Consider the following 26735-nt stretch of genomic DNA (forward strand, 5'->3'; position numbering starts at 1 on the left):
CAGACTGTAATACTTTCATGATTAATAGGTATAATTATTTATTCCTTTGTAGGTAATTCAGGCCCCAGAAGGTATAAGATCCTAAATAGATGTCATCATGCCTTCCAACAATGTGATGAATTTATTCTCTTGGGACTCACACATAATCCACACTTACAGAAAATGCTCTTCATTGTGTTTTTGTTCATTTTGCTATTTACTGTGCTGGCCAATCTGCTCATTGTCATTACCATCTCCCTCAGCCCCACACTTTCTGCTCCCATGTACTTCTTCCTCACTTACTTATCTTTCATAGATGCATCCTTGACCTCTGTCACCACCCCCAAATTAATCAATGACCTGTTGTACCAGAGGAGAACCATCTCCTGGGGTGCCTGCCTAACTCAGCTCTTTATGGAGCAATTCCTGGCAGCATCAGAGGTCATCCTCCTCATTGTCATGTCCTATGACCACTATGTGGCCATCTGCAAGCTTCTGCACTACACAGCCATCATGCGACAGGGGCTCTGCCACCTCCTGATGGTGGTGACCTGGATCGGGGAGATCCTACATGCTACTCCTCAGATTCTTTTCACAGTGGACTTGACCTTCTGTGATTCAAATGTCATTGACCACCTCATGTGTGATTTCTTCTCACTGTTGGAACTTGCCTGCAGTGATATCTACTGGCTTGGAATTGTGGTGGCAGCTAACACTGGGGGCATGTCCTTGTTCATTTCCTCCATGCTACTACTCATCTCCCACATAGTCATCCTGAGCTCCCTGAAATCCCATGGTTTTGAAGGAAGATGCAAAGCCCTGTCTACATATGGCTTCCACTTTACAGTAGTGGTGCTCTCTTTTGTCCCGTGCATATTCACCTATACATGTCCTGTGGCCACTTACCCTACAGACAAATGGTTGACTGTGTTCTTTGGAATCCTCACTTCCATGTTAAATCCTATCATTTATGCAGTGAGAAATGCAGAGGTGAAAAATGCCATACGGTATCTGTTGAAGAGGAGAGTACATTAGTCTCTTCACAATGCCAAGAAAAGAATGGTTTATATACATAGGGAGGATTGTACCTCACTATAAACTGTGATAAATTGTGATATAAAGTTGTCATAAAATTTCATAAATTGTGATAAACAGTAAGAAATTTTTCACATCATTGACAGAAAAAAAAAGGCCCAGAAGATAACATTTGCTAATTATTTAATATTGGCTAGAGATATTTTAGGCATTTTGATAACTTTTAATATACTTTCTAGAGGCATCAATGTTCATATTCATAACTTCAGTTTAGGGAATGTAAGGAACACTAAAAATCCCTAGTTTGACAATTGTAAAGTACGTTTTCCTCAAAGGAATTACATCTACTTTACTAAACTCTTCATATATTGTACTTGAATGAAACTGTTTTTTTTTTTTTTCTTAGAACATTGATTTCAGAACTTCTTTTATTTTTACCTAGCCTGTGGTAACAAATAAGGGATAGAAATTATTTGATAGATACCTGGGGAAGGGACAGTTGAGTGAAGAAATCATGGCTTATTTTTTTTTGAACTATCAGTTTAGCAAAATTAATGAGGTGCACCCACAAAAGGAAGAAAGAATAATTAACAAACTGTTTCCTTGGCATAAAAAGTAAACCAGAAATTTTGAAATCAGTCTTCATTTATTCTACTGTTTTAAACATTCTTAGTTGCCTGTGGTATGTTTTCATGTATAGATAAGAAAATTACCTGCTGTCTTAATGATTTACTTCATCCTTCAAGTAGATTTGGTCAATATGTTGTAGCCTTGTCTCACATGTACCAATATATTTCAGCACTGTAAGTTTTTTCTTCTTTTTGAAAGTAAAGGTTGTGCCACTTCACTTTTACAAAATCCCAACATTAGTACAATAACAGAATTTATTTTAAAGCAAAAATCCCCTTCAGATTTCTTTCCCATTAGTGAAAACAAGTACTAATGATGATCTTCTTGAGAGTTAAGTGGCTAAGGTGAACTTTCAGGAAAGTGGGGGATACTGGCAATTCTCCTCTATGCACATAGAAGATATCAGGTCATCTTACATTATTACTCCTCTCTTTATAAATCAGAGCTTCTCTGACTACAACACTCCAAGTGATGTTTCTTCTTAAAAATGTCACTTTGTCAAATTCAGGGTCAACTGGAGCAATTTCTTCCATAATTTGACCTCACAGCAATTCCAGAGTATGATACTGCAGTGGCTATGTTTTCTGAGTTGTGCAAATCTGTCTCCAGGAGGAAAGAATACACAAAGGGAAAAAGAGTGCCTTTTCAACAGCATTCCTTTGCACTGTATACAAAAATAAGCCCAAAATGCATGAGACCTAAATGTGAGACAGGACACTAAAAACCTCCTGGAGGAAACCTAGGAGAAATACTCTGACAGAAATTACAGCAATAAATTTTGTAACTGTCTCCTGGATCTGTCTTTGTTTTATGCAAGTAAAAGAGTAAAAATCTCTTTCTGGTCTCAAATTAAAGCCTGGTTGTTTTCAAAGTCCTCCTCTTCTTGGGGTTGATTTCTTTAGTACTTTAGCATCTGAAAACATGTAACATTTTGAACAACGTACAAATGGACACAGAGATGAGAAAGAGTTGTTGGACCATTTCACTTCAAAGTAAGTTAAAAGAGATTCCTACAAACCGGTTAAATACAAACAAATGCCAAACAAAATAAAACAGAAAATGTGTGATGAAGTAACACACATGGTAAGAATACATAGAGTGTTATATCTTTTAACTTCTCTCTCTAAAATAATCTTTATTATAATAACCAGAGTAGAAAGACTTTTTAAAGGTGAAATAATGACTCTCATGCAAGTGTAAATTATACACATGACAAAGATTTTATTTAGCTCATTGATTAATGAGAGATCTAATAAGATATTATAAGGAAAATCCAATGTACCATTGTTCAATCAGGGATGTCTATGAATTTATAAATTAGTGCAAAACTTGCTTTATCACTAATCATCAGGAAAATCAATCAAATTTCCACCCAACATGGGACTTCCTAGGTGACACAGTGGTTAAGAATCCACCTGCCTACGCAGGGGACATGGGTTCAATCCCTAGTCCGGGAAGATCCCACATGCCGTGGAGCAACTAAGCTGGTGCACCACAACTACTGAGCCTATGCTCTAGAACCCATGAACCACAACTACTGAGCCCACGTGCCATAATTAAAGAAGCCCACATGCTTAGACCCCATGCTATGCAACAGGAGAAGCCACCACACTGAGAAGCCAGTGCACTGCAATGAAGAGTAGCCCCCTCTCACCACAACTAGAGAAAGCCCGTGTGCAGCAATGAGGACCCAATGCAGCTAAAAATAAGTAAATAAATAAATAAATAAATAAATATAAAAAAACAAAAAACAAAAAAGTTCCATCTGATACTTTTGAAATTCTATGGACAATAATTATTTATATTCTTGTCAAGTTTTCACTACTTTAATAATTGTAAAATAGCTTAAAGTCAGTAAAAAGCATAAACCCCATAGAATTATGACTCCAAAAGTAGTGCTATCAATAACACACTAATCTTTTTTGAATTTCAATTCTTTCTTTCACAATATATTTTCCTAACAGAAGTTAAATTTATTTATCAGCAATACATTGAAAGAAACATGCATACCTTAAGAATAAACTAAATTTATACAGAGAAAACTGTTTTCTCATTTATATTTATATCTTAACAAAGGAAAAAACAGTACATTTCTACCCCCATTGGACTTTAACAAGCAACAACACACTTAAAATGGGAGATTTAATAGAGTTTTATATGTTTACTTGTCAAATTATGGAGAGAGAAAGGGAAACTAATAAGGGATGATATGGCACCCTTGGGTCTGGTAACAGTAGGAAGCCATCACCACAACAAACCTGTGAGAGCAGGGGAGAGAGATTTCCAGGAACCCAGAATATCCATCCAAAATGGTGCAGCCTCAGTTAAAGTCAACCAGCCATTGACAAACCACAGCAGAAAACCAAGACAATAAACACCATGACATGACTTCTTTCCTTCTCACCCACCTTCCAATGTTCAGCTAGTGCCACTTCTTGGCCAGAAGGCAAAGGACCTTGTTGGAGGCACCAGGGTCAACAGCTGCTCAGGGTGGAGAGTGTGAGAGATCTCAACGGGTGAAAGAAGTATAATTTTTTAACGTTCTAACCATTTATGCACTTTTTTTTCTAAGTATGCTAGTAAATGCTTTTCTTGGAGTTAGCTAGAAAAAAGAAAACATAGAAGAAATGAGAGTCTTCCAACTTATTTATTCACTTAATTCACTTCTGAAACTCCTCCAAAAAATTGCAGAGAAAGGACCACTACCAATCTCATTCTACAAGTCCACCATCACTCTGATACCAATTAGACAAGGATACCACAAAAAAAGAAAATTATAGGCCAATATCACTGATGAACATAGACTCAAAACTACTCAACAAAACCCTATCACTCTAAATCCAACAGTACATTAAAAGGATTAAACACATTATCAAGTGGGATTTATCCCAGGGATTCATGGATTTTTTCAAGATCCAAAAATTATTCAGTGTGATACACCACATCAACTAGTTGGAGTAAAAACCAGATGATCATCTCAATAGATGCAGAAAAAGCTTTTCACAAAATTTAACACTCATTTATGACAAAAACTCTCCAGTAAGTGGGCATAGAGGAAATATACCTCAACATAATAAAAGCCATATATGACAAAACTACAGCTAACATCAGACTCAAGAGTGAAAAGCTGAATGCTTTTCCGCTAAGATCAGGAACAAGATAAGGATGTCCATTCTTGCTCCTTTTATTCAACATAATTTTGGATATCTTAGCCATGACAATCAGAGAAGAAAAATAAATAAAATGAACCCAAATTGGAAAAGAAGTAAAATTTTCACTGTTTGCAGATAACATGATACTATCCTTAGAAAATTTTAAAGATGCTACCAGAAAACTATTTACTAGAGCTGATCAATGAATTTGGTAAAGTTGCCAGATATAAAATTAATACACAGACATCTCTTGCATTTCTATACACAAAGAATGAATGAACAAAACCAGAATTTAGGGAAACAATCCAATTTACCATCACATCAAAAAGAGTAAAGTAGTTAGGTATATACCTACCTAAGGTGACAAAAACCTGCACTCCAAAAACTGTAAGATGCTAATGAAAGAAATCAAAGAGAACACAAATAGATGGAAATATATACCATGTTCTTGGATTGGAAGAATCAATATTGTCAAAATGACTATGCTACCCAAAGCAAACTATAGATTCTATGCAATCCCTATCAAATTACCAATGGCATTTTTCACAGGATAAGAACAAAGAATCTTAATATTTGTATGGAGACACAAAAGAGTTCATATAAACAAAGCAATCTTGAGAAATCAAAACAGAGCTGGAGGAATCAGGCTCCCTGACTTCAGACTATACTACAAAGCTACAGTCATCAAAACAGTATGGTACTGGAACAAAAAACAGATCTATATATAGATATATCAATGGAACAGAAGAGAAAGCCCAGAAATAAATCCACACACCTATGGCCAATTAATGTATGACAAAGGAGGCAAGAGTATAACATAAAGGAAAGACAATCTCTTCAATAAATGGTGCTGGGAAAACTGGGCAGTTACATGTAAAATAATGAAGTTAGAACATTTTTTAGCACCATAAACAAAAATAAACTCAAAATGGATTACAGACCTAAATGTAAGACTTGATACTATAAAATTCTTAGAAGGAAACATAAGCAGGACACCCTCTGACATAAATCACAGAAATATATTTTTGATCCGCCAATAATGGAAATAAAAACAAAAATAAACAAATGGGATTTAAACTTGAAAGCTTTTTCACAAAAAAGGAAATGATAAGCAAAATGAAAAGACAACCCAAGGAATGAGATAAAATATTTGAAACAATGCGACCAACAAGGGTTTAGTCTTCAAAATTTACAAGCAGCTCATGTAGCTCAATATGAAACGAAAAAACAAACAAATAACCCAATCAAAAGACTAGCAGAATACCTAAAGAGACATTTCTCCAAAGAAGCCATACAGATGACCAAGCGGCACAGGAAAATATTCTCAACATCACTAATTATTAGAAAAATGCAAATAAAAACTACAGAGAGATATCACCTCACACCAGTAAGAATACCATCATCAAACCATATGTAAAAACAATAAATGCTGGAGAGGGTGTGGAGAAAAGGTAACCCTCCTATACTGTTGGTGGGAATGTAAATTGGTACAGCCACTATGGAGAACAGTATGGAGGTTCCTTAAAAAGTTACATAGAGCTACCCTATGGTCCAGTAATCTCACTGCTGGGCATATATCCAGAGAAAACATGGTTCAAAATGATACATGCATACCAATGTTCATTGTAGCACTGTTTACAATAGCCAAGATATGGAAGCAACCTAAATGTCCATCAGCAGAGGAATAGATAAACAGGATGTGGTACATATATGCAATGGAGTATTACTCAGCCATTAAAAACAATAAAATAATGCCATTTGCAGCAACACAGATGGACCTGGAGATTACAATAGTAAGTGAAGTAAGTTAGATAGAGAAAGAAAAATATCACATGATATCACTTATTTGCAGAATCTAAAAAAAAAATTATATGAATAAACATTTACAAAACAGAAGCAGATTCTCAAAATTAGAGAACTACCAACGGGGAGGTCTGGGGGAGTGGGATAGATTGGGACTTTGAGATGGACATGTACACATGATATTACAATAAAATTCCTTTCCATGAAAAAAAAAATAAAATAAAGTAAAATAAAATAATAAAAGACATAAAAAGTAATTAGTCTATAGAAATTTTGATAATACCAGATAGTTTTCATAAATTAAGGATAAATTCTCCATCTTTAGTTATTTAGTGGCAAGAGAGGAACAAGTGCTTCGATGTATTCTTTAAATGCTAGAAGTGTTACCTGTAACATTTGGGGTTGCTGGATTTTATCCATTTATTAGGTAAGCTGTAAACCACTGACTTTGGTGAGACTCAGCATGTAGTAAAATCTTCAACTGGTTCAGAAAAGTATTAAAATACCCTTTTATCTAGCCCCTGATGACCTACAAAATACAATATTAAACTAAATATATATATGGAGATGCAGACCCTCTAAGCAGCCCATGCAAAGAAGATAACAATGAAAACCCTCCAAGGTCTGATAGAGAGACAGGTTCTTGTTAGAAAAGTGATGCATGTTTATTTTTTGTCATGATTTGGTTCCTCAGGACGTTCATTTGGTCTTCTTACATCCTTCTTTTACTTTATGCCAAGTCCCCAAAAAGCACCTTCCCTGTCTGTTCAACCTTATCTCCCCCAGAATAGCTGCATTCTGAAAATGTCATCTAATATCCTACACACCTTCAAGTTACTTCGCTGTACACTCTGATTTGTCAGATTGCAGACCTTTTTCTTTAGTGACTTCAAATTAGTGTGATTTACTCTTTTACATGTGATTATGGTTGTGTTCTTTCTTGAAATTGTTACTTTCCTCTTCTCTTCCCTGCACTCTTCTCAGGATTTCTTCACTCTCCTCTCAGGTTGATCCATAAGCTCTAGTGATCTCTCTCATGAAATTTCATGTTGATTTCTTTTCTTTTTTTTTTTTTTTTTTGAAATGCACAGATAATTTAATGGAAGTTACTTGATTTTCCCCTCTCAGGGTCTGACTTCAGAAAATCAAATTACAAAGTCATCATCACATCCTAGATTTATTACAACTGACCTGCAGGCAAAAGGATAGAACTATTGCATAAACACTTCGATTCCATGTATATATCTTAAATAGAGGAAGAATTCAAACAAGAATACAGGATAAAGTATTCCAAAGATCCAAGAAGCAGTTATGTTACTCAGCTCCATTTTTACAGACAAATAAGGCAATATCCCTGCATATTAGCTTTTTGATAATTTTTATACATTTTTCTATGGTACAAGGGAAAAGTAACCAGGGCTCACAGTGTATAGTTCTTACACTATTTTCACAGTTTGTGAACACTATACACCTTTTTGTTTTAATAAAGATACATTGTAATAAACTCCTTGCCCTTAAGTTTATAGTTTTTAATAATCTATGATTAACACACTAAAATTTCCTTTTTATGTGGTCATCCACAGGATAGAATGATCAGATTAGCTCCTGGACAGTCAGAATTGCTTTTATTTCCATTTGTATATGGCAAAGTCACCCTATGCTGAGCCAAACGGAATGGTGACAGCAGAGATACAGATTCCTCTTGGGTCCCAGGAGTGGTGGAGGACAATGGCTTGGTGTGGTTGGAGGCAGAAACTGCAGGCTTCCTTTACAACACTGGGAAGTCTTGGGGGTGTAGATACCACGGGGGAGAAAACAGGAAAGTCAGGTGGACCAAAGCGATAAACCACTGGTGAATTCTAAAAGTTACAGGGAAAGTCTCAGTTCTCTAGTGCATGACTCCCTAGTGAATTTGATCTTGAACAAGTAGCCTTGTGGACAAGTTCTTGTAACAACTCGGTGAAGTGATTTATTATTCATAGTTGACTATGTACCCAGTCAAATCCTCCATTACCTGGGAGAAGATTTCTCCTTGGGTATTAATGTTACTGTCAGGATGAAAAATAAGTCATTACCTTGCTAGGCATGGACTATATTAAAATAGTCATATAAATGCTTTAAAATATCCAAAATAAAGTCTCTTTCTTTAACGATTCAGCTGTCTACATTATAGACTAAAAATATTATTACAGGTTTGTTCAATTAATTTGGTCAGTGAAATATAATAATGCTATGATAAATTTGATCTTCAAATATATTTTCAATGATAGATTTGAAATTCAATGTCTTAACTATGTCAACTCTATGTTCTTGAAGCCAACTCTGAATAAGTCTATCATCTAAATTGTGAAATGTTTACAAAAGTTGAAGAAGATAGTCATGCTCTGTGCAGGCAGAGAGATGTATTCTTATGTGACAAAGCATTTCCAGCTGCAGTGACTGTCCTGATTTTTTCTCTGCAGTCACCAGGGTTGACGTGTCAATTCTGCCTTATCATCATCAAACTAACACCCATTTTCAAGTACCAAAGACCGAATCAGAAAAGCCTGGATTGGGAACAGATGATTGAAGATGAAACGGAAACACAGATAACACAGTCACAAAAACTCTTCACTAATCTGAGAATAGGGAGAATAAAATTACTCAAAATAAATAACGTATGCTTCTTAAGAAGCAGGGTTTTTTTTCATATGATCACAAACATTCAATGCCAGAAGCTCCAGGAATAATATAATACATAGAGTTTCTCCATTCATTAAAATATTATTGGAATAAGTACCGTGACAGTATTTTTCTCCCATATTTTGTTTTAGATTTCTTTAAATGCATATTGAAATAGAGAAAATACATAGCAAAGCATAATGACATACCTATGATCTTCACAAAAACATTTTTTAGATTGCATTACATAATTTAGAGAATTCAGCAACTATTTTCTTGTTTTATATGTTGAAGATAAGAGAAAAAATTAAGATTGCTCTTTGTAAATTGTTACCTTATGCATTCTACCATTAAATGCTCTGGTTCTGTGTAGATATTTTATTTGTTGATAATTTTTTATTGTGATAAAACATACATAACACATTACTGTGCATCCATCACCACTCTCCATCTCTGGAATTTTATCATCATCTCAAACTGAAACTCTGCACCCAGTAAACAATGACTCCTCATCTCCTTCCTTCCCCAGCCCTGGTAACCACTGATGTACTTTCTGTCTCTGCGAATGTTACTATTCTAGGTACCTCATAAAAAGGAGATCATAAAATATTTGCCTTTCCACCTCTGACTTATTGCACTTAGCATATGTTTTCAGAGTTCATCCATGTTGTAGCATGTATTAGAATTTCCTACCTATTAAAGAATGAATAGGATTCCATTGTCTGTATATAGCACAATTTGTACATTCATTAGTTGATGGGTATTTGGGTTGTTTCCAACTTTTGGCTACTGTGAGCAATGCTGCTATGAACACTGCTGTATAGTTATTTATTAGAACCTCTACTTCCTATTCATTTTTGTATAGGAAGTTAACCTATGTTAACCCCAATAATATTTTTATATTTTATTAATAGCCTCTTTTTACAAAGGAAATCTCAAAACTTACAATGTGAAAACTTGAGTTCAGAGACATTGAGTTACTCATTAGACTCATCATCCTGTACTTATACCTTATGAGAAAGTGAATTTTAGTGTCTAAATTAATAGAATTCATGACTTTTGTTAGATACATGATTTACAGAATCTTAAATAATAAACCAACATATATTTCTGTGTGTTAATTATGCAGACATTTTTCATTTTTAGGGTCTTAAAAATACTGTAAATGAAACAGAAGATGTCACATTATCACCCATTTGCCCTCTTCATTTATAAAATGATCCCTCAGATTAGCTTTATGTTTAAAGGAACATTTCAAAGAAGATAAGTAAATATGGAGAAAGACAGACAAAAGAATTTCCACACAGCAACACGAATGGTGAAAATAGGACAGCTTCCAGAGTTGTGTACAATAATGACCCAGTCAACCCATCCATCCCTCAGTGAATACTCCTTGGGATAATTAGAGAAAAGAGTGGGCTTTGGGGAAAACTCATGTAAAACGAATTGTAGAGATGTGGCACTAAAGTTACATGGGGAAACAAATAATAGTGAATCATATCTTAACTTATTGGAGGCTTACTATTTGTCAGACAATTTTCAGAGTGCTTTATTAGCATTATCCTATTGAATCCATAAATCATCCTGTGTGTTAGAAGACATTATGAGTCTCATTACACAGATGATGTTGAGTAATTTACCCAGGCCACACAGTTAGTAAGTATAGATTCTGAGACTGATACTCCAAAACAGAATATAGAACCCAAGTTATAAAGTAAACTGCAGACATCCAGGGCCACCCCTGAAAAATTCTACAATAATACCAAATAAAACTTACAAAGACTATACATGAGACCAGCAATGCACTGGCTTTCATAATGTTTTTTCTTCTATTTGTCCCCACAGTCTGTTAGACCATTTTCACAGTGTAGAGGTAGCATTTTTTTTTTAATTGTGAAGAAATTGACTTGGAAAATGTGGTATTTCTTTAAAATTTGTCTTTTAAAAAAATCTGGGGAGCTGGTTAGGTGTTTATTAGGACCTCAAAAAATTTGCTGATTCATTCTTATGGTCACTATGCAATTATTTAAAAAAATTGCTCACATGGCAAATGGATTTTACTATATAGACAGTTAAATAAAAACATACTTAGGCATGAAATTTGCACATACATTTCAAAAGGATCCAGAATGAAACTCAAAATTACAGAGTACATACTTTCCAATATCTGGCCAGTTGAAAGTGTTTCCTAGTATTTTATACCTTTCATGCCATATAAATGGTTTGTTTTTCTCTCTTATGTTATTGAATTTGTCACAGCCCAAAGAACGCGAGAGGCTGAGCCTTACCAAAATCTCCTGACTGGCTTACCAATATGTTCCTGATGGATTTAATGGTCTTTTTCATTGTGAAAGATTCAGAGACAGAGTGATAAGTAAAAGTGGATTTATTTGGAGAGAAACACACTCAAGAGACAGACCATGGCCCATCTCAGAAGGTGAGAGAGCCTTGAAATATGACATGGTTAGTTTTAATATTCTGGGTAATTTCTTACATTAATGAGTGGGAGGATCATTCCAACTATTTTAAGGAAGGGGCATAGATTTCCAGGAATTGGGCCACAATCCACTTTTTTTAAAGTTCTTCATTGGAATATAATTGCTTTACACACTTGTACCAGCTTTTGATGTACATCAAAGTGAGTCAGCTATATTTATACATATGTCCCCATATCCCCTCCCTCCTACAGTTCCCTCCCACCCTCCCTGCCCTGGCCCTCTAAGGCATCACCCACCATCAAGTTGATCTCCCTTTGTTATACAGCAACTTCACACTAGCTATCTATTTTACAGTTGGTAGTGTAAATATATCTATGCTACTCTCTCACTTCCTATCAGCTTTCCTTTGCTCCCCCCAACCCCATGTCCTCTAGTCCATTCTCTGAATCTGCATCCTTATTCTTGCCCTGTCACTGGGTTCATCAGTTCCATTTTTTTAGATTCAATATTTATGAGTTAGCATACTGTATTTGTTTTTCTCTTTCTGGCTTACTTCACTCTGTATGACAGACTCTAGGTCTATCCACCTCATTACATATAACTCAATTTCATTCCTTTTTATGGCTGAGTAATATTCCACTGTATATATGTGCCACATCTCCTTTTTCCATTAATCTGTTGATGGGCATTTAGGTCAGTTCCATGTCCTGCCTATAGTGCTGCAATGAACATTATGGTACATGTTTCTTTCTGGATTATGGTTTTCTCTGGGTATAAGCCCAGTAGTGGGATTGCTGGGTCATATGGTAGTTCTATTTTTAGTTTTTGAAGGAACCTCCAAACTGTTTTCCATAATGGCTGTACCAACTTACATTACCACAAACAGTGCAGAAGAGTTCCTTTTTCCTCACACCCTCTCCAACATTTATTGTTTCTAGACTTTTTGATGATGGCCATTATGACCAGTGTGAGATGATATCTCATTGTGCCTTTGACTTGCATTTCTCTAATGATTAGTGATTCACAATCTACTTTTTGACCTTTAGGTTGGCAACAGAACTGTCGTAGTGCTGGTGAGTGTGTCATTTAGCTACTGTATTACAATAAGGGTGTATAATGAGGCTCAAATCCTACTGGAAGTCAAATCTTCCACCATCTTGGACCCAGTTGGTTCTAACCTGTCTTTGTTATGTTCTATGGCTATATCATTATTTAAAAGGTTGGGCCCTGCCCTCTTAGCTCCTGTTTAAGATCTAATAATTTTATTTTATTTTCATTATGGGATACTTATCATGGGTTTATGTATATTTTTATTATTTTTAAAGATTTACTTGTTTTCGTTGACTATGTTAAGGGATTTGAAGAATCTCACAAATATTTGAAGCAGATATATTTATTTTTAATAAAGTTCAATATTGCTAAAATTATAGAATTTTGTATCAATCTGAGCCACATTAATAGTTTTGAATAGTTTATTACCATTATGTTCATGAGAATATTTTTTTAATTTTCAAATATTTATTGACTTCTTAAAATGCATAAGGCACACATGATATAAATATTAATAAAATATGTTTACTATTCTGACAAACTCAACAGACGACAATGGAAATGGTGTAAAACCAGCTATAAACACTTAAGTGTTGTAAGTGATCAACAGGTCGAAAGTTTAGACTCTCTACCAGAAGTTATCACTTGAATACTCAGGCAACTTCTATGAAATGTGTTTTTTTATTTTCCATTACAAATGCACCTGTATCTTCTTCACTGTGAGTGCAGATATTTAATCATATATCCATGCAATTGGAAGCAGCTCTTTGAAGGAAACTGCCCTCGGCAGGAATCCACTTTCCTTTTCACTTTAGCAAATCTATATGGTAATTAACTTTTAAGCAGTCATCCCCATGTTCTGCTCATCTTAGCCCAAGCACACCTTCAAATCTTTTAATCACACAGTATCTTGCCTAACTTGTTGGTTCTTTCTATAGATCAAAGAAGTAGAAATGAAGAAAAAATAAACAGGTATTCAGATCTCTTTCCTAGGTTCCCCTTCAGAAATCTCCTAAACAAACTGTGAGACCAAACACTGACCAATATAATATCTAGAGGAATGTCACAAGAAGTCAACAAGTCTGTGTGCAGTGGAGGATGTTGATAAATGTGACCCACCATCTCAATGATTAATTGAGATTACTTCCCTTCTTCCATTTAAAATTATCATGGCCCAGCAGAATCTTCAGAAGTGGTTCGGGGGTGGGCACTGAGTCCACCATCTCCCCAGATTGCTGGAATTCAGATTAAAAGCAGCTTTCCTATCTAACAAATTTTGGAGTATTGACCTTTTTCAAGTGGTAAGCAGCCTGACCTGACTGGGTAACAACATTCTGTTTCCAACAACACTGCAATACCTCCACTTTCATATATAAAATCTATTTATCCATTATTCTATTTCTTAGCTTTCTATTTTGTTCAATTAGTGTATCTATCCATGAGCCAAATGGTATAGTGTTTAAATTACTCTATATTTCTGATATCATTGCCATATTAAAAAAAATACCACAAAGGTTTGTATTTTGAAAAACTAACATTCGCTTTATTATTTCAGATGATTATAGATCTAGAATTTAAACAGTTAAGTTGGGTACTTCAGGCTCAACATCTCTTATCAGGTTGCATTAGAAACTGGCTGAGGCTGAAGTATTCTGAAAAGTTTCTTCACTCGTAAACCTGATGTATAGTCTGGAAAGCCTTGAATAGTGGACTGAAACTGGTGGTAATCCTTGAGATCATAAGAGTGAGGCACTAATCCAATAGAACTTGGAAGAAATGGAATGTACACCAGAGATACCTCTCTCATGTTTGCTAAAAGGAAAGACCCTATGAAGACAAAGTGAGAAGGTGGCCATCTGTAAGCTGGGAAGAAAGACCTCACCAGAAACCAACTTTGCTGTCACCTTGATCTCGGACATCCAGCATCTAGATCTGTGAGAAAGTAAATGTCATTTTTTTAAAAAAAACAACAGAGTCTGTAGTATTTTGTTATGGAAATAATACAAGCCAGCTAATATAAGTTGATGTTGGTGATGATGATGATGATGATGATGATGATGATAAAATGTGACCTGGGTTTGGTGAACAGAGGTCTTAATTCAAATGACCAGGATTCAATTCAGAAAATGATGATTCCTCACCCAATCACCAGATGTGGATAATTTCCAAATCCAGAGATTTTGAATAAGGAGTCATCAGTTATTTTTGAACAGGAACTCTGTAATATCATCACAAATAGGCGGTGTAAATCTTCAACCTATTTTTTCTGTGAGAAATCTGTGACTCTTTACCAAGGTAATTGTACTTTGTGCAAATAGAAATACTCAAATCTTTCTGGAGATTACTTGAAGTAGATTCTAAGTTAATACTCATCCCTGGGTGAATCAACACAATAGGACCTGGGAGAGCAAGGGTAGAGAGAAAAGTCTCAGGAACCCAGAAGGTGCATCTGAAAGAGTGCAGCCTCAGTTCAAGGCACCCAGCCACTGACAAACCCAACAGGGAACCAGGACAGCAGAACCAGGACATTCCAACTTTTCTTCTCATCTGCCTTCCAGCTATGCTACCTCTTGGCCAGAAAGCAGAGAGCTTATTGAAGCAGACCAGGGAAGACAGGTGTTCAGGGTGAAGAAAGGGAGAGATCTCAATGGGTGAAATATATATTTGTTAACATTCCAACCATCCATTCAGTCATTTTTTTGTTTTTGTTTTTTTGTTTTTTTGAAGTAAGAGAGTAAACACTTTTCTTGGAGTTAGCTGGAAAAAAAGAAAGAAAGAAAGAAAACACAGGGGAAATGAGAGTCTTCCAACTTTTTATTCACTTAAGTTTTTTGAACACCAGTATAAACCGGAATCTGAACCAAGTGCTGGTGACAAACATGTGAACAAGACACACAGAACTTCTCTCTTAGACTTTCTTTTCTTTTTTTTTTTTTCAATAAAAGTTGCCTGCCATTTCAGTAAACAGAGGATGTTGTAGTCATCAAACCATCACATTACAGCCCTCCAATGGTGAGCCCTGAGGGAACTCAGGATAGAAACAAGGTTCCCCCCCACAACCATATAGCAGTCAGCTGCTGCAACCATCCCTGACAGTGTACCTTGAGGAGACTGGGATTGAGATAGCACAGGATACTGGTCCCAGACAGCTGAGGTGCATACCAAAGGAATGATTTTAGTTAGCCTAGACACTTGAATCTTCCCATACATAGAAAAGCTTTAAATTCCTTAACGTGAGATACCTGGTTTTGTTTTTTTTTTTTTTCTTTTTCTTTTTTTGTTTTTTATTTTTTAAGATATCACTCCATTTATTTCTATTGACAATTTTAAGGTAGAACAAAAATGTGTTAAATAAGAGTATTATTACATACAATCTATTCTACAAAATAATTTGACTGCTTTTTTCACAAAAGCAGTCAGAAGTAGATTTTTCTAAGGGTTTTATTTTTTATTACAGTGTTTTTTAATTTGTTTTTCTAAGAACTTTTATTGAGTACCTCAAAAAATAAATAAATAAAATTTAAAAAATGAAAAAAAATAAAGAACTTTTATTAAGATAAAATTGGCATACACTAAACTGCATATATTTAAAGTATACAATTTGATATATATATATATATATTTCTTATTAGTAATGTATATATGGAAATCTCAATCTCCCAATTCATCCCACCCCAACACTCCCCCCTTCAGCTTATTTAAGTGGCTCTTAAATGAAAGAGGAGGGTGAGGTAGTCGTAAACTATGTATCAAGAGTTTGCAGAACCAGAACCAATAGTTGTACAGGTATTTACATTAATATTTCAGGAAGTGTTTTTAACATTTCTTATTTGCTGAGAAGTAATCAGATTTATTACTTGGTGAACTCCCTGTGCCTGAATATCCTCCAGCAAAGTCCCAGGGACCACTTGTCAGAAGATGTGGAAGAAGGATTTGAGCATCCTTGTAATAAGCTGAATAAAACAGCCTCAAAAGTTCACACTTTTTAGAAAATAGAAAAAATATCATGTTTCTTCTCCTCTTGGACACCATGGGGGAGAAAAGAGCTTCTATTATTAAAACGTTTTGGACATATCAAAAGCCCAACATATTAACTTCTCATCACCTTGTTAGTGAAAATATTGTCTTATTTTATTAAATCAATTCCCTGCTTATGAATTCATGATCTGCATTGAAATATAAGACAACGGGAAGAATGTGACTGAATTTGTTCTAATGGTACTTACACAGATTTCTCAGGTGTGGAGGATTCTATTTTTGGTGTTACTTGTCACCCACACTGCCACTGTCATAGGCAACCTGCTCACTGAGGTTAGTACCATCTGCAGTCCAGACTTTGGACTCCCCTTTGCACTTCTTCCTGGCCTTCTTGTCCTTGATAGATGCCTGCTATTCCTTTTCTGTATCTTTTAATTGCTAGCTGATTTGCTCGGTGATTCCAAAACTGTCTAATTCCGGGACTTCCCTGGCAATCTAGGGATTAAGACTGTGCTTCCACTGCAGGAGGCACGGGTTCAATCTCTGGTCTGGGAACTAAGAGCCTATATGCCAACTGGCATGGCCAAAAAAGAAGAAAAAAAAAAAGCTGTCTAATTCAGTGGCTGCAGGGAAAAGATCTTTACCTGAACTTTTCTTTGGAGCTTCAGAGATTGTCCACCTTGTGGTCAGGGCCTGTGACCACTGCGTGTCCATTTGCAGACCTCTGCACTATGTGACCATCATGAACCACAGCATATGCTGCCTCCTGGTGGAGGTGAGTTGGGCAGTGGGTTTTCTCCACTCAATGGGACAGATTCTAGTCACTTCCTGGCCCCCGTTCTATTGCCCCAACATCATGGATCACCTCATGTGACATTTCTCCCCTGATACAACTTGTCTGCAAGGACACTTTCCTTGCTGGTCTGGTAGTTCCTACCAAGGGTGGGGGAATCCCTGTGATCACTTTTGTAAAGTTATTGGTATCCTGTGTGGTCCTCCTGTGCTCCTTAAGGACCTACAGTTCTGCAGGGAGGACACAAGCCCTGTCTACTGATAGCTTCCCCATCACAGCTGTTGTCTTGCTCTTTCTGCCCTGTATTGTTATGTATCTATGATGGGAGCTAATTTTCCCATAGATAAAACCATAGCAGTATTCTATACTCCCTGTTACACCCATGTTAAACCCTGTTACCTGCATAGTAAGGAATACAGTGGTAAAGAATGCCAGTGAAATGTCATTAAATGGAATTAAATTTCAGATAATAAATGAACCAAGATGATGATTTCATTTCTGTCATATTCTTTGCATTTTCATATTTTATTACTACAAAGCCCTCCCCGTACTTCTCACCTGACACTAACAGAACTTCTGCAAGGTAGATATTATTATGATTATCCACATTTACAGATGAGGAAGAATAAAGCTCAAAAAAGCTAAATAGTCTACACAATTTCAGAGACAGAGCTAGTATTCAGATATGCATTCTTCTAAATCCAAGTTTTATTCTCTTTCAAACATCTCAAAGGATATCAGAGAAAAGACAGTTTCATCAGAACCTCTCTTGTTTTGTAGTAAATTAAAAATTTTCCATGATAATTACTTATTCCTATAATGTTCCTGTGTACAGAAGCATTTGGTTCTCAGAAAGCTGTATGGCCTACTCGTGTCTAAGATGGTGTGGAATATAAAATAGAATGAAGATACTTACAAATACTCTCTTGGCACACTCGACATACGTAATATTTATAATTATATTGGATTTTTTGTTCTCTTGGGAAATGTTGTTAGTGCTTATAAAAATTAATTGTACACTATTTAAACTGATGTGAAAAAGTTGATGGTCAGAACATTATAAAATTATAGTTTAGTGTTCTTATTTACAAAAAAGTTGGAGGATCAGAAAGATTAATTAGATCATAGAACATGTAAGTCAGCATTGGGCTCACATACTCTTATTCCACATCATGTGATCTTTCATTATACACAATTCCTTTGCTCAAGTTTTTGATTATGTTTTGGGATATAAAAATATTTTTGATTATATACCATAGGAAGTGACCCTTCATTAGGTTAACAATTACTAGTACCAATTAAGTGCAGGTTTTTTTTCAAAATCACACAGTACAATGTATTTGTAAAACAATTTCACTATTAGAAAGAAGGCTTTATACTTAGTTCCTGGAATCTGGAATCCTCTTTGAAAAATGCTTTAGGAGATTATTTATAAGCTATATATATATTTAGAAAAAAAACAGGAATCATTACTCTACATTTAAACAAGGGAAGTACTTCTCTGCAAAAATTTTTGCCCAATAAGATTTCCTTGTAATTAATTTTGGCTCTTTTCTAAAATGAAGTCTGCTACCAAGATATAAATGTATGTACAAGGGTGAGTCAAAAATTATCTGCACTCTGGTTGTAGAATTTACCTTAATTTATCTTAGAAAAAGCAAATGCATCATTTTCACCATAATCTCCTTGCTTCTCAATACACTTTGTCCATTTGTCAAGAAGCTTTCGTATTCCCTAACTAAAAAATATTTTAGGCTGAGCTGCTAGCCACGAATGCACTGCTGTCTTCACTTCATCAGAAGTGAATCCAGCACCTTCTTGATGGCTAACACTTGCGTGACCTTCCTTGAGCTTCTCTAGCCATTCATATACACTTCACCATAAAACACTTTCTCCAAACTGTGCACAAAGTCTTCGATAAATAACAGCACAATGTACACCCTCAGACCACAAAAAAAAAAGAATCACTGCAAGCTGCTTTTCTTTCATGCAAATCACACATGGGGCATCCATTTTGGCTCGCACTTCAGTTACAAATGAACCGATGTAACACATTCACACCTGCACAGCAATGACTGGGGAGAAAGTAGCCTCAAACAGAAAGCACTGATGAGACAGTGTAGACAACAGAAGTTTTAATATAACTGGAGTGTAGATAATTTTTGACTCACCCTCATATATGTCGATAGGTTTGTAGTCTCCTCTCTGGTCAGAAAGATCCAGCATCCTCCTATATGGGTACCATATACCTTATTGAAGAAATCAATGGATATCATGATGCAACAATATTTAGCAAGCATATTATGGTAAGGAAAATATAATAGAGAGTAAGAAAACTAGTTTCAGGATCAGGAGACTTGAGTTGTATTTCACGCTATGCCATCATCTTTAACCTTAGTCATCTTTCCTTATTTCTACAAGTAGTTTTTACCTAGGAAACTTGCAGTGTGTTTACAAGTTCTGTGATTCTGCCCAAGCCAATGTGTCTTTTACCATAAGTATTGTTATACTTGCTTGTACTTCAATTAGAAGTAAAACTGGAAGACTTATGAGACAACAGTCTGCCTCCCAAAACTTTTACATTCCTGGTAAACAACTTAGGAGATATCCTTCCAGGATGAAAGTCTTTGGATTAGACTAAGACAATATAACCTCTGCTCTTGAGTGCTGCTTTACTTTGAGAACATGCTTCTCTACCTATTGAAATGAATGAAGCTGCCATAAGAACATTTTGGCAGGTATCTGTTTTTTTGTGAAATTACTCCCTGATCCTATCAAATATCCAACCACACCTCAACTAGTTTCTGATCAACTATGATAAGATCTATACATAATTTCTCCTGCTTTCATTCTGGTTAGCCCTTCAAATTTGAAAATCTGTGTGGCTGTCTTTCTAGGGTTTTAAACCACTCTGTCCTTGGATTTGCATTCAGGAAACAAATTTTCTGGTATAACTCCAGGAACTCCTCTTTTTAAAAATGATTCTCATGGGTAACCTTTACTGTTTTAGACCTAATTCTTCTCAATTTCTATTTTGTACTTCTCTAGGGCTTAGGGAGCAGGACTAGTAGATGTCAGGGCTCCACAGCAATCTCTCTACACAGCTCTGTAGTTATTTAAGTAGAGACTGGATGACCACTTAATGGGCCATTGTGAATGGGTTTCAACCTTTTATGAAGTTGGAAATAATTAATTTGTCAGTAAATGATAATTCTCTGATCTGACTCTGGCTTTCATTCCAGAGTTGAAAAAAGGGTTCAAGACACATTAGTTATGACACTTCACAAAATCCATATCCCTTACAGATCTTTTGCTAGTTCCAAATCATCATGAATGACTGTCTTTAACATTTGCCATCACACATATTCTTACTATTCTATTACTGAACTATAATATTAAAGTGTCCTATCAAACTAGGTTTGGTCATATGATTTCAGTTTTCTTAAACTCTTCACTTTCATGACACATGCTGCTCACAGTGACCAAATTCTCAATCCAGAGTTATTTACAATTTATATTTCCTCTTTTTAATGCAAGCGTGTTTGAACATGGTATGTGACTGTGGTTCTATACATGAATATTTCTCAGTTGAATTGAATTCCATTTATTTATAAAACAATGTCAACTATCAGTACATTTCTTTGAGTAGATAATTGCAATGGGCCTTACAGTTGGTGGCAACATTACCTGTAATGACACTTTATTTGTGAAACAATAACTAGGGTGCTAGCCCAGAATTTAGTGGCCTGGCCTCGTATTCCCCCTTGGCAAATGGTTTTTTATTCCCTCTCTTACATCTCCTTGTTATAAATTATGAATAGTATTGTTTATTTTTCTATTCTATATAGATATTATGCTATTAATTTTAAATGACAGAAATAAATGTATTTCCCATGCTGAGTATAATTGAATAAAGGAATTATTTTCATCATTATCATGTTACTCTAACTCCAGAATTGGTACAGGAAACAACTACTTTGAAGAAGTACTGTAGACTTCACTAGGTGTGAAGTGCCAGCATTATAATAGGGTTCATAATTATCACTTAATGTGTATTGAAAAACAATATTTTAAAACTATGGTTTTCATAAATAGTAGATTAAAAATTATTATTATTAAAATTTAAATATCAGATAGTTACATACCTAAATGTTTAATTTACACACTACTAAATATTCAGGCTCCATAACAAGCTTATATGTTTTCAAATACCTAAATTCATAAGTCATCAACTGTTTTTTATTTTATTTTTTCCTTCGTGTCATAGTGTTTTGTCTTCATGTATACTCAAGGAGTTCAAAAATAATTGAGTGACATAAAAGTTCTCTTCTGCTTTTCAGTTAACTTCATGAAACAATTAGGTTGTTGGAAAGATGTGCTAATTGTAGTGAAATACCACTGAGGTCCTATTAGCCACAGCTAAGAGGCTTTACAGAATTTGCCCACAAACAGTATATGTGGTAGCAGTTTTAATGTTCATCCAAAGGTACCATTTATAAACCAACAAAGACATTTATTATAGTTGAGCTAGTTGGCATTTTTAAATCTTACAACTTTACTTCTTTCTTGGTGAGCTAACAGCTGCCTGGGGCCTTGGCCATGGACCTATGCAAGACAAGTTCATAGGTGAGATTTTTTCTTTTCCAGGAAATTGCATAATCAGAGCCTCTAAGGTTTAAATTGATCTTACAAATCATATTGTCACCTGTCATCCTCACCTACCTGGCATTATTATCACAAATTTTACCTTTCTTGCAATACAGAACATCAACAAAGATAGTTTCAAGTATAATACTACCAATTTATAAGTAGAAATATTTTAGGGTCTTTTTTCTTATTGATATATATATACATAAATTAGCAAGAAGAAGAATAAAATAAATTAGAATTAAACAATTCAAATTTTCAATCAAAATTGTCTCCACTTTATATTACAGTTTAAGAATATTCCTGTGATATTGCACAATTTTTTAAAATATCTCTGTTAAAAACTGCATTATTCAAAGAGATGCACTATATTCCAATCATAAATTTCTCTACTGTTGAACATTCCATATGATTTCTAAATTTTCTACTGATTAATAATTATGTTGAACACATTTTTAAAAAATTCCTTTAAAAATATTTTCCGTTAGGGTTTATTTCTAGAGGAGTATTGTGGAACCAAAGAAAATTGAAAAAGTAATTTCCATTTCTTCATAGTTATTTCTAAAACACTTTTATTATACTAATTATGTCTAATTTGTGCTTTACATACACGATACCCTTTTCTGATTTGTTGGGGTATCCCATTTCAGAATAAGAAAATGCAATGAAGCTGATGTAATTTGTTTGCTCATAAGTATAATTTTCATTTTTTAAATTAATTTTTATTAGAGTATATTTGACTTACAATTTTGTTTTCATTTTGGATAATTAAAATACAACACTCTTTATCCATTTATCTTTGAGAGGAAAGACATTGTTTACAGAATACATTTTATTATACTTATGTCTTCTCTTTTCGTTGGCAAATTTATGTCCCCAGATATTTCACTACATTAGCAATGCAGTACCCTGTAACCAGGAATGATAGAACATGGATGCTATGGGAAGATGGGGAAGAGGGAATGAGAAGGCATGTGGCAGAAACATAAAGGAAAGAGAAGGTCATTCCTATCATGGATGGATGAGCTGCTGCTTTTTGGTAATGAAATTTCAGGCATTTAAGGGCATTAACAGGGACACTCTTCATGATTTTGTGAGAGCAAATATACATTCATATACATAATGTGTTCAACAAATATTTGTTGAATGTGTGTACTTGTAGCAGATATTTATATTAACTGATTTTACATGTGTTTGTGTTAGCCTATGTATATGTGTATATATGCATAGTACATTATTCTTCTCTCTATCCTCCCTAGCAGACTCTTTCTGTTCTCCACATAAAAATTTTATTTTCAGAACTTTGAAAATAAAGATTTTGTCTGCTTGAAATATCCTTGTTACTGAAAACCTGTGCAAGAGTTTTTATTTTTTTTATCCAAGTCTATAGAAGCTGCAAAGTTACTGAATATGACTATGTTAAAATGTGGGACAGAATGTTGAAGAATAAAAAAAAAATCCATTAACAAACACTATAATTATCCTCAAAGTAAAAAGACCCAGTGCATACTTTTTCCTAGAGGCAATTAAATATTTTCATACTTACCCCATATGGTGTGTCAGAAACTATTAGACTAGAGTGTGGCTTCCTATCAAATGGTTACTTTTGTTTCCTATAAGTAGATAGTAATGATAAACAGAGCAGGAGAAAAAGAACACTTTAACTCCTCCAAGGGTTATGGCTCTCTGGAAGCAGACATATTCTTACTGATGGTGAATGGCAATTCAATGAGAATTTACTCATCACCTAATAGGTTTCAGACACTGCAGAGATCATGCCAGGCACTATGGTTAGTGAGGAAACACAGTTGAATAGTTTTTGTGTTCTGGTTGGTACCAGGTAGAGGGTGTCAACAGTGACTTACAGATATTTCCCTAAACCCGCTGCTTGTGATATTTATTGACGATGTCTTTCTCTCCACCATGTTATACCTCCATAGAGCTGAGGGTTCAGATGCAAATTCTCATGGAAGAGGGGCTCTTACCTGTGTGTGGCAACTCTCTGCTTATAAGCTACGTCTGAGAGTTAAAGTTTGTTACCTCATAGAGACAGCAGAGGACTTGGAAGCATGAGACGCTGAGAGGACTTTGCAGCATCTCATGGAGTTGAAACCAGGAGGAGAATCCAGATCTCATGTAGATAGCCCAGTGTTTTCTCAGTAAATTACACATCTAATGTTGCACTACAAATATTTTATAGGTGACAAGTACTAGATGTCTGAAGAGATGAAAACCATGACAGAGGAGCTAAGCAAATATTTAAACAAGTACTGGGGCAAAAGGGCCAAGGACGTGATCCACAGTTACAGTGACTGCTCTGTTTGTGTTCTAAGAAATTCAAACGATAATTCTTTCATGATTAATAGCTATCATTCTTTATTCCTTTGTATATAATTCAGGCCCCAGGAAGATGTTACATCCTCAATTGGGCTCCTCACACCTCCCAACAATGTGACTGAATTTATTCTCTTGGGACTCACACAGAATCCACACTTGCAGGAAACACCCTTCATTGTCTTTTTGTTCATTTTCCCATTTACTGTCCTGACCAGTCTGCTCATTGTCATTACCGTCTCCCCCAGCCCTACACCTTCTGCTCCCATGTACTTCTTTCTCACTCACTTGTCCTTCATAGATGTCTCCTTCACCTCTGTCACCACCCCCAAGATGATCTCTGACCTGCTATACCAGAGGAGAACCATCTCTTGTGAGGGCTGCCTGACTCAGCTCTTTGTGGGACACTTACTGGGAGGATCAGACACCATCGTCCTTACTGTCATGGCCTATGACCACTATGTAGCCATCTGCAAGCCTCTGCACTACACAACCATCATGCAACAGGGGCTCTGCCAGCTCCTGGCACTGCTGGACTGGATTGGTGGAATCTTGCATGCCACTGTGCAGATTCTTTTCATGATGGACTTGACCTTCTGTGGTCCCAATGTCACTGACCACTTCATGTGTGATTTCTTCTCATTGTCAGAACTTGCCTGCAGCAACACCTACAGGCTTGGAATGGTGGTGGCAGCTAACAGTGGGGGCATGTGCTTGCTCATTTTCTTCATGCTACTCATCTCCTACACAGTCATCTTGAGCTCCCTGAAATCCCATGGCTCTGAAGGACAACATAAATCCTTCTCTACATGTGGCTCCCACTTTACAGTAATGGTACTCTTTTTTGTCCCCTGTATATTCACCCACTTGCGTCCTGTGGCCACTTATCCTGCAGACAAGTTGGTGACTGTGTTCTTTGCAATCCTCAGCCCCATGTTAAATCCTGTTATTTACACAGCAAGAAATACAGAGGTGAAAATTGCCATGAGGAGTTTGTTGAAGAAAATAGTTACTTAGGCTGTTCATGAGGCCAAGAAACTGATGATTTATGTACATAGGGATAATTGTACCTGATGTAAATTGTGATAGAATGCAAGAAATTTTTCAGATCATTGACAGAAAAAAAAATCCCAGAAACTAATATTTAGTGATTATTTAATATTGTCTGGACATAATTTAGGTATTTTGATAGCCTTTAATATACTTTCCAGAGGCTTAGATGTTCACATTCACAGATTAGGTAGCTGGAAGAACAACTATAAACCCCTACTTTGATGACTGTACAATAAGTTTTTCTCCAGAGTCTCACTGCTACTTCTCTAAATTCTTCATACATGTTATTTGGCTAAAATGTGTTTTTCCATAGGACACTGATCTCAGAATTTCTTCTATTTTGAGTTAGCCTTCAGTAAAGGAAATAAAGTGTAGAAATTCTTAGGTAGGTACACAGGGAAGGGATAGTTGAATGAGGAAAGCACAGCTAAAAATTTTTTTTGTACTATCAATTTGAAAAAAGGAAAAGAGAAACACCCACAAAAAGAGAGAAGAATAATTCCCAATCTAATTGTTTCCATGCACAAATAATAAGCTGGAAATTTTGAACTTAGCCTTCATTTGCTATATTTTTTGAAATACCCTTAGTTGTTTGTGGTATGTTTGTGTATAGATAAGAAAATTATCCACAATCTTAATGATTCAATTTGTCCTTCAAGTTGATAGTGTCAACATATACCCTTGTCTCACATGTAGCAATACATTTCAGTGTTACATATTTTTTCTTCCTTTTGAAAGTTCAAGTTATACCACTTTACTGTTACAAATGCCTAACACTAGTATGGTAACAGAAGTTTTTGAAATCAAACATCCATTTCAGGTGTTTTTTCCATTAGTGAAAACAAGTACTAATATTGATCTTCTTAAAAGCAAAGTGGATAAGGTGACCTTTCAAGAGAGTTGGTGTTACCTGGAATGCTCCTCTATGCACCTAGAGGATATCAGGACATCTTACATTATTGCAACACTTTTTGTAAATCAGAGCTTCACTGACTATGACACTCCAACTCATGTTACTTCTCACAAATGTCACTTTGTCAAACTTAGTTGTCAACTGGAGCAATTTCTTCCACAATTTGACCACGCGGCAATGCCAAGGCATAGTACTGGGGTGACTGTGCTTATTAAGTTGTGCAAATCCATCTCAAGGAGACAGATGGAGAAAGGAGTACCTCTTCAATA

General features: G+C 35.5%; 1 protein-coding gene across 1 annotated transcript; it reads left to right on the plus strand.

Moving 5' to 3' along the window:
* Window positions 1–261: 261 nt before the first annotated feature.
* On the plus strand, window positions 262–25517 carry LOC130848599 (olfactory receptor 140-like). The gene is made up of 2 exons (XM_057727043.1): window positions 262–986; window positions 24566–25517. The coding sequence occupies exons 1-2, from the start codon at window positions 262–264 to the stop codon at window positions 25515–25517; spliced, it is 1677 nt and encodes a 558-aa protein (XP_057583026.1).
* Window positions 25518–26735: the final 1218 nt, after the last annotated feature.

Source organism: Hippopotamus amphibius, chromosome 3 (genome assembly GCF_030028045.1).
Source record: "Hippopotamus amphibius kiboko isolate mHipAmp2 chromosome 3, mHipAmp2.hap2, whole genome shotgun sequence".
NCBI classification, from domain to species: Eukaryota; Metazoa; Chordata; class Mammalia; order Artiodactyla; family Hippopotamidae; genus Hippopotamus; species Hippopotamus amphibius.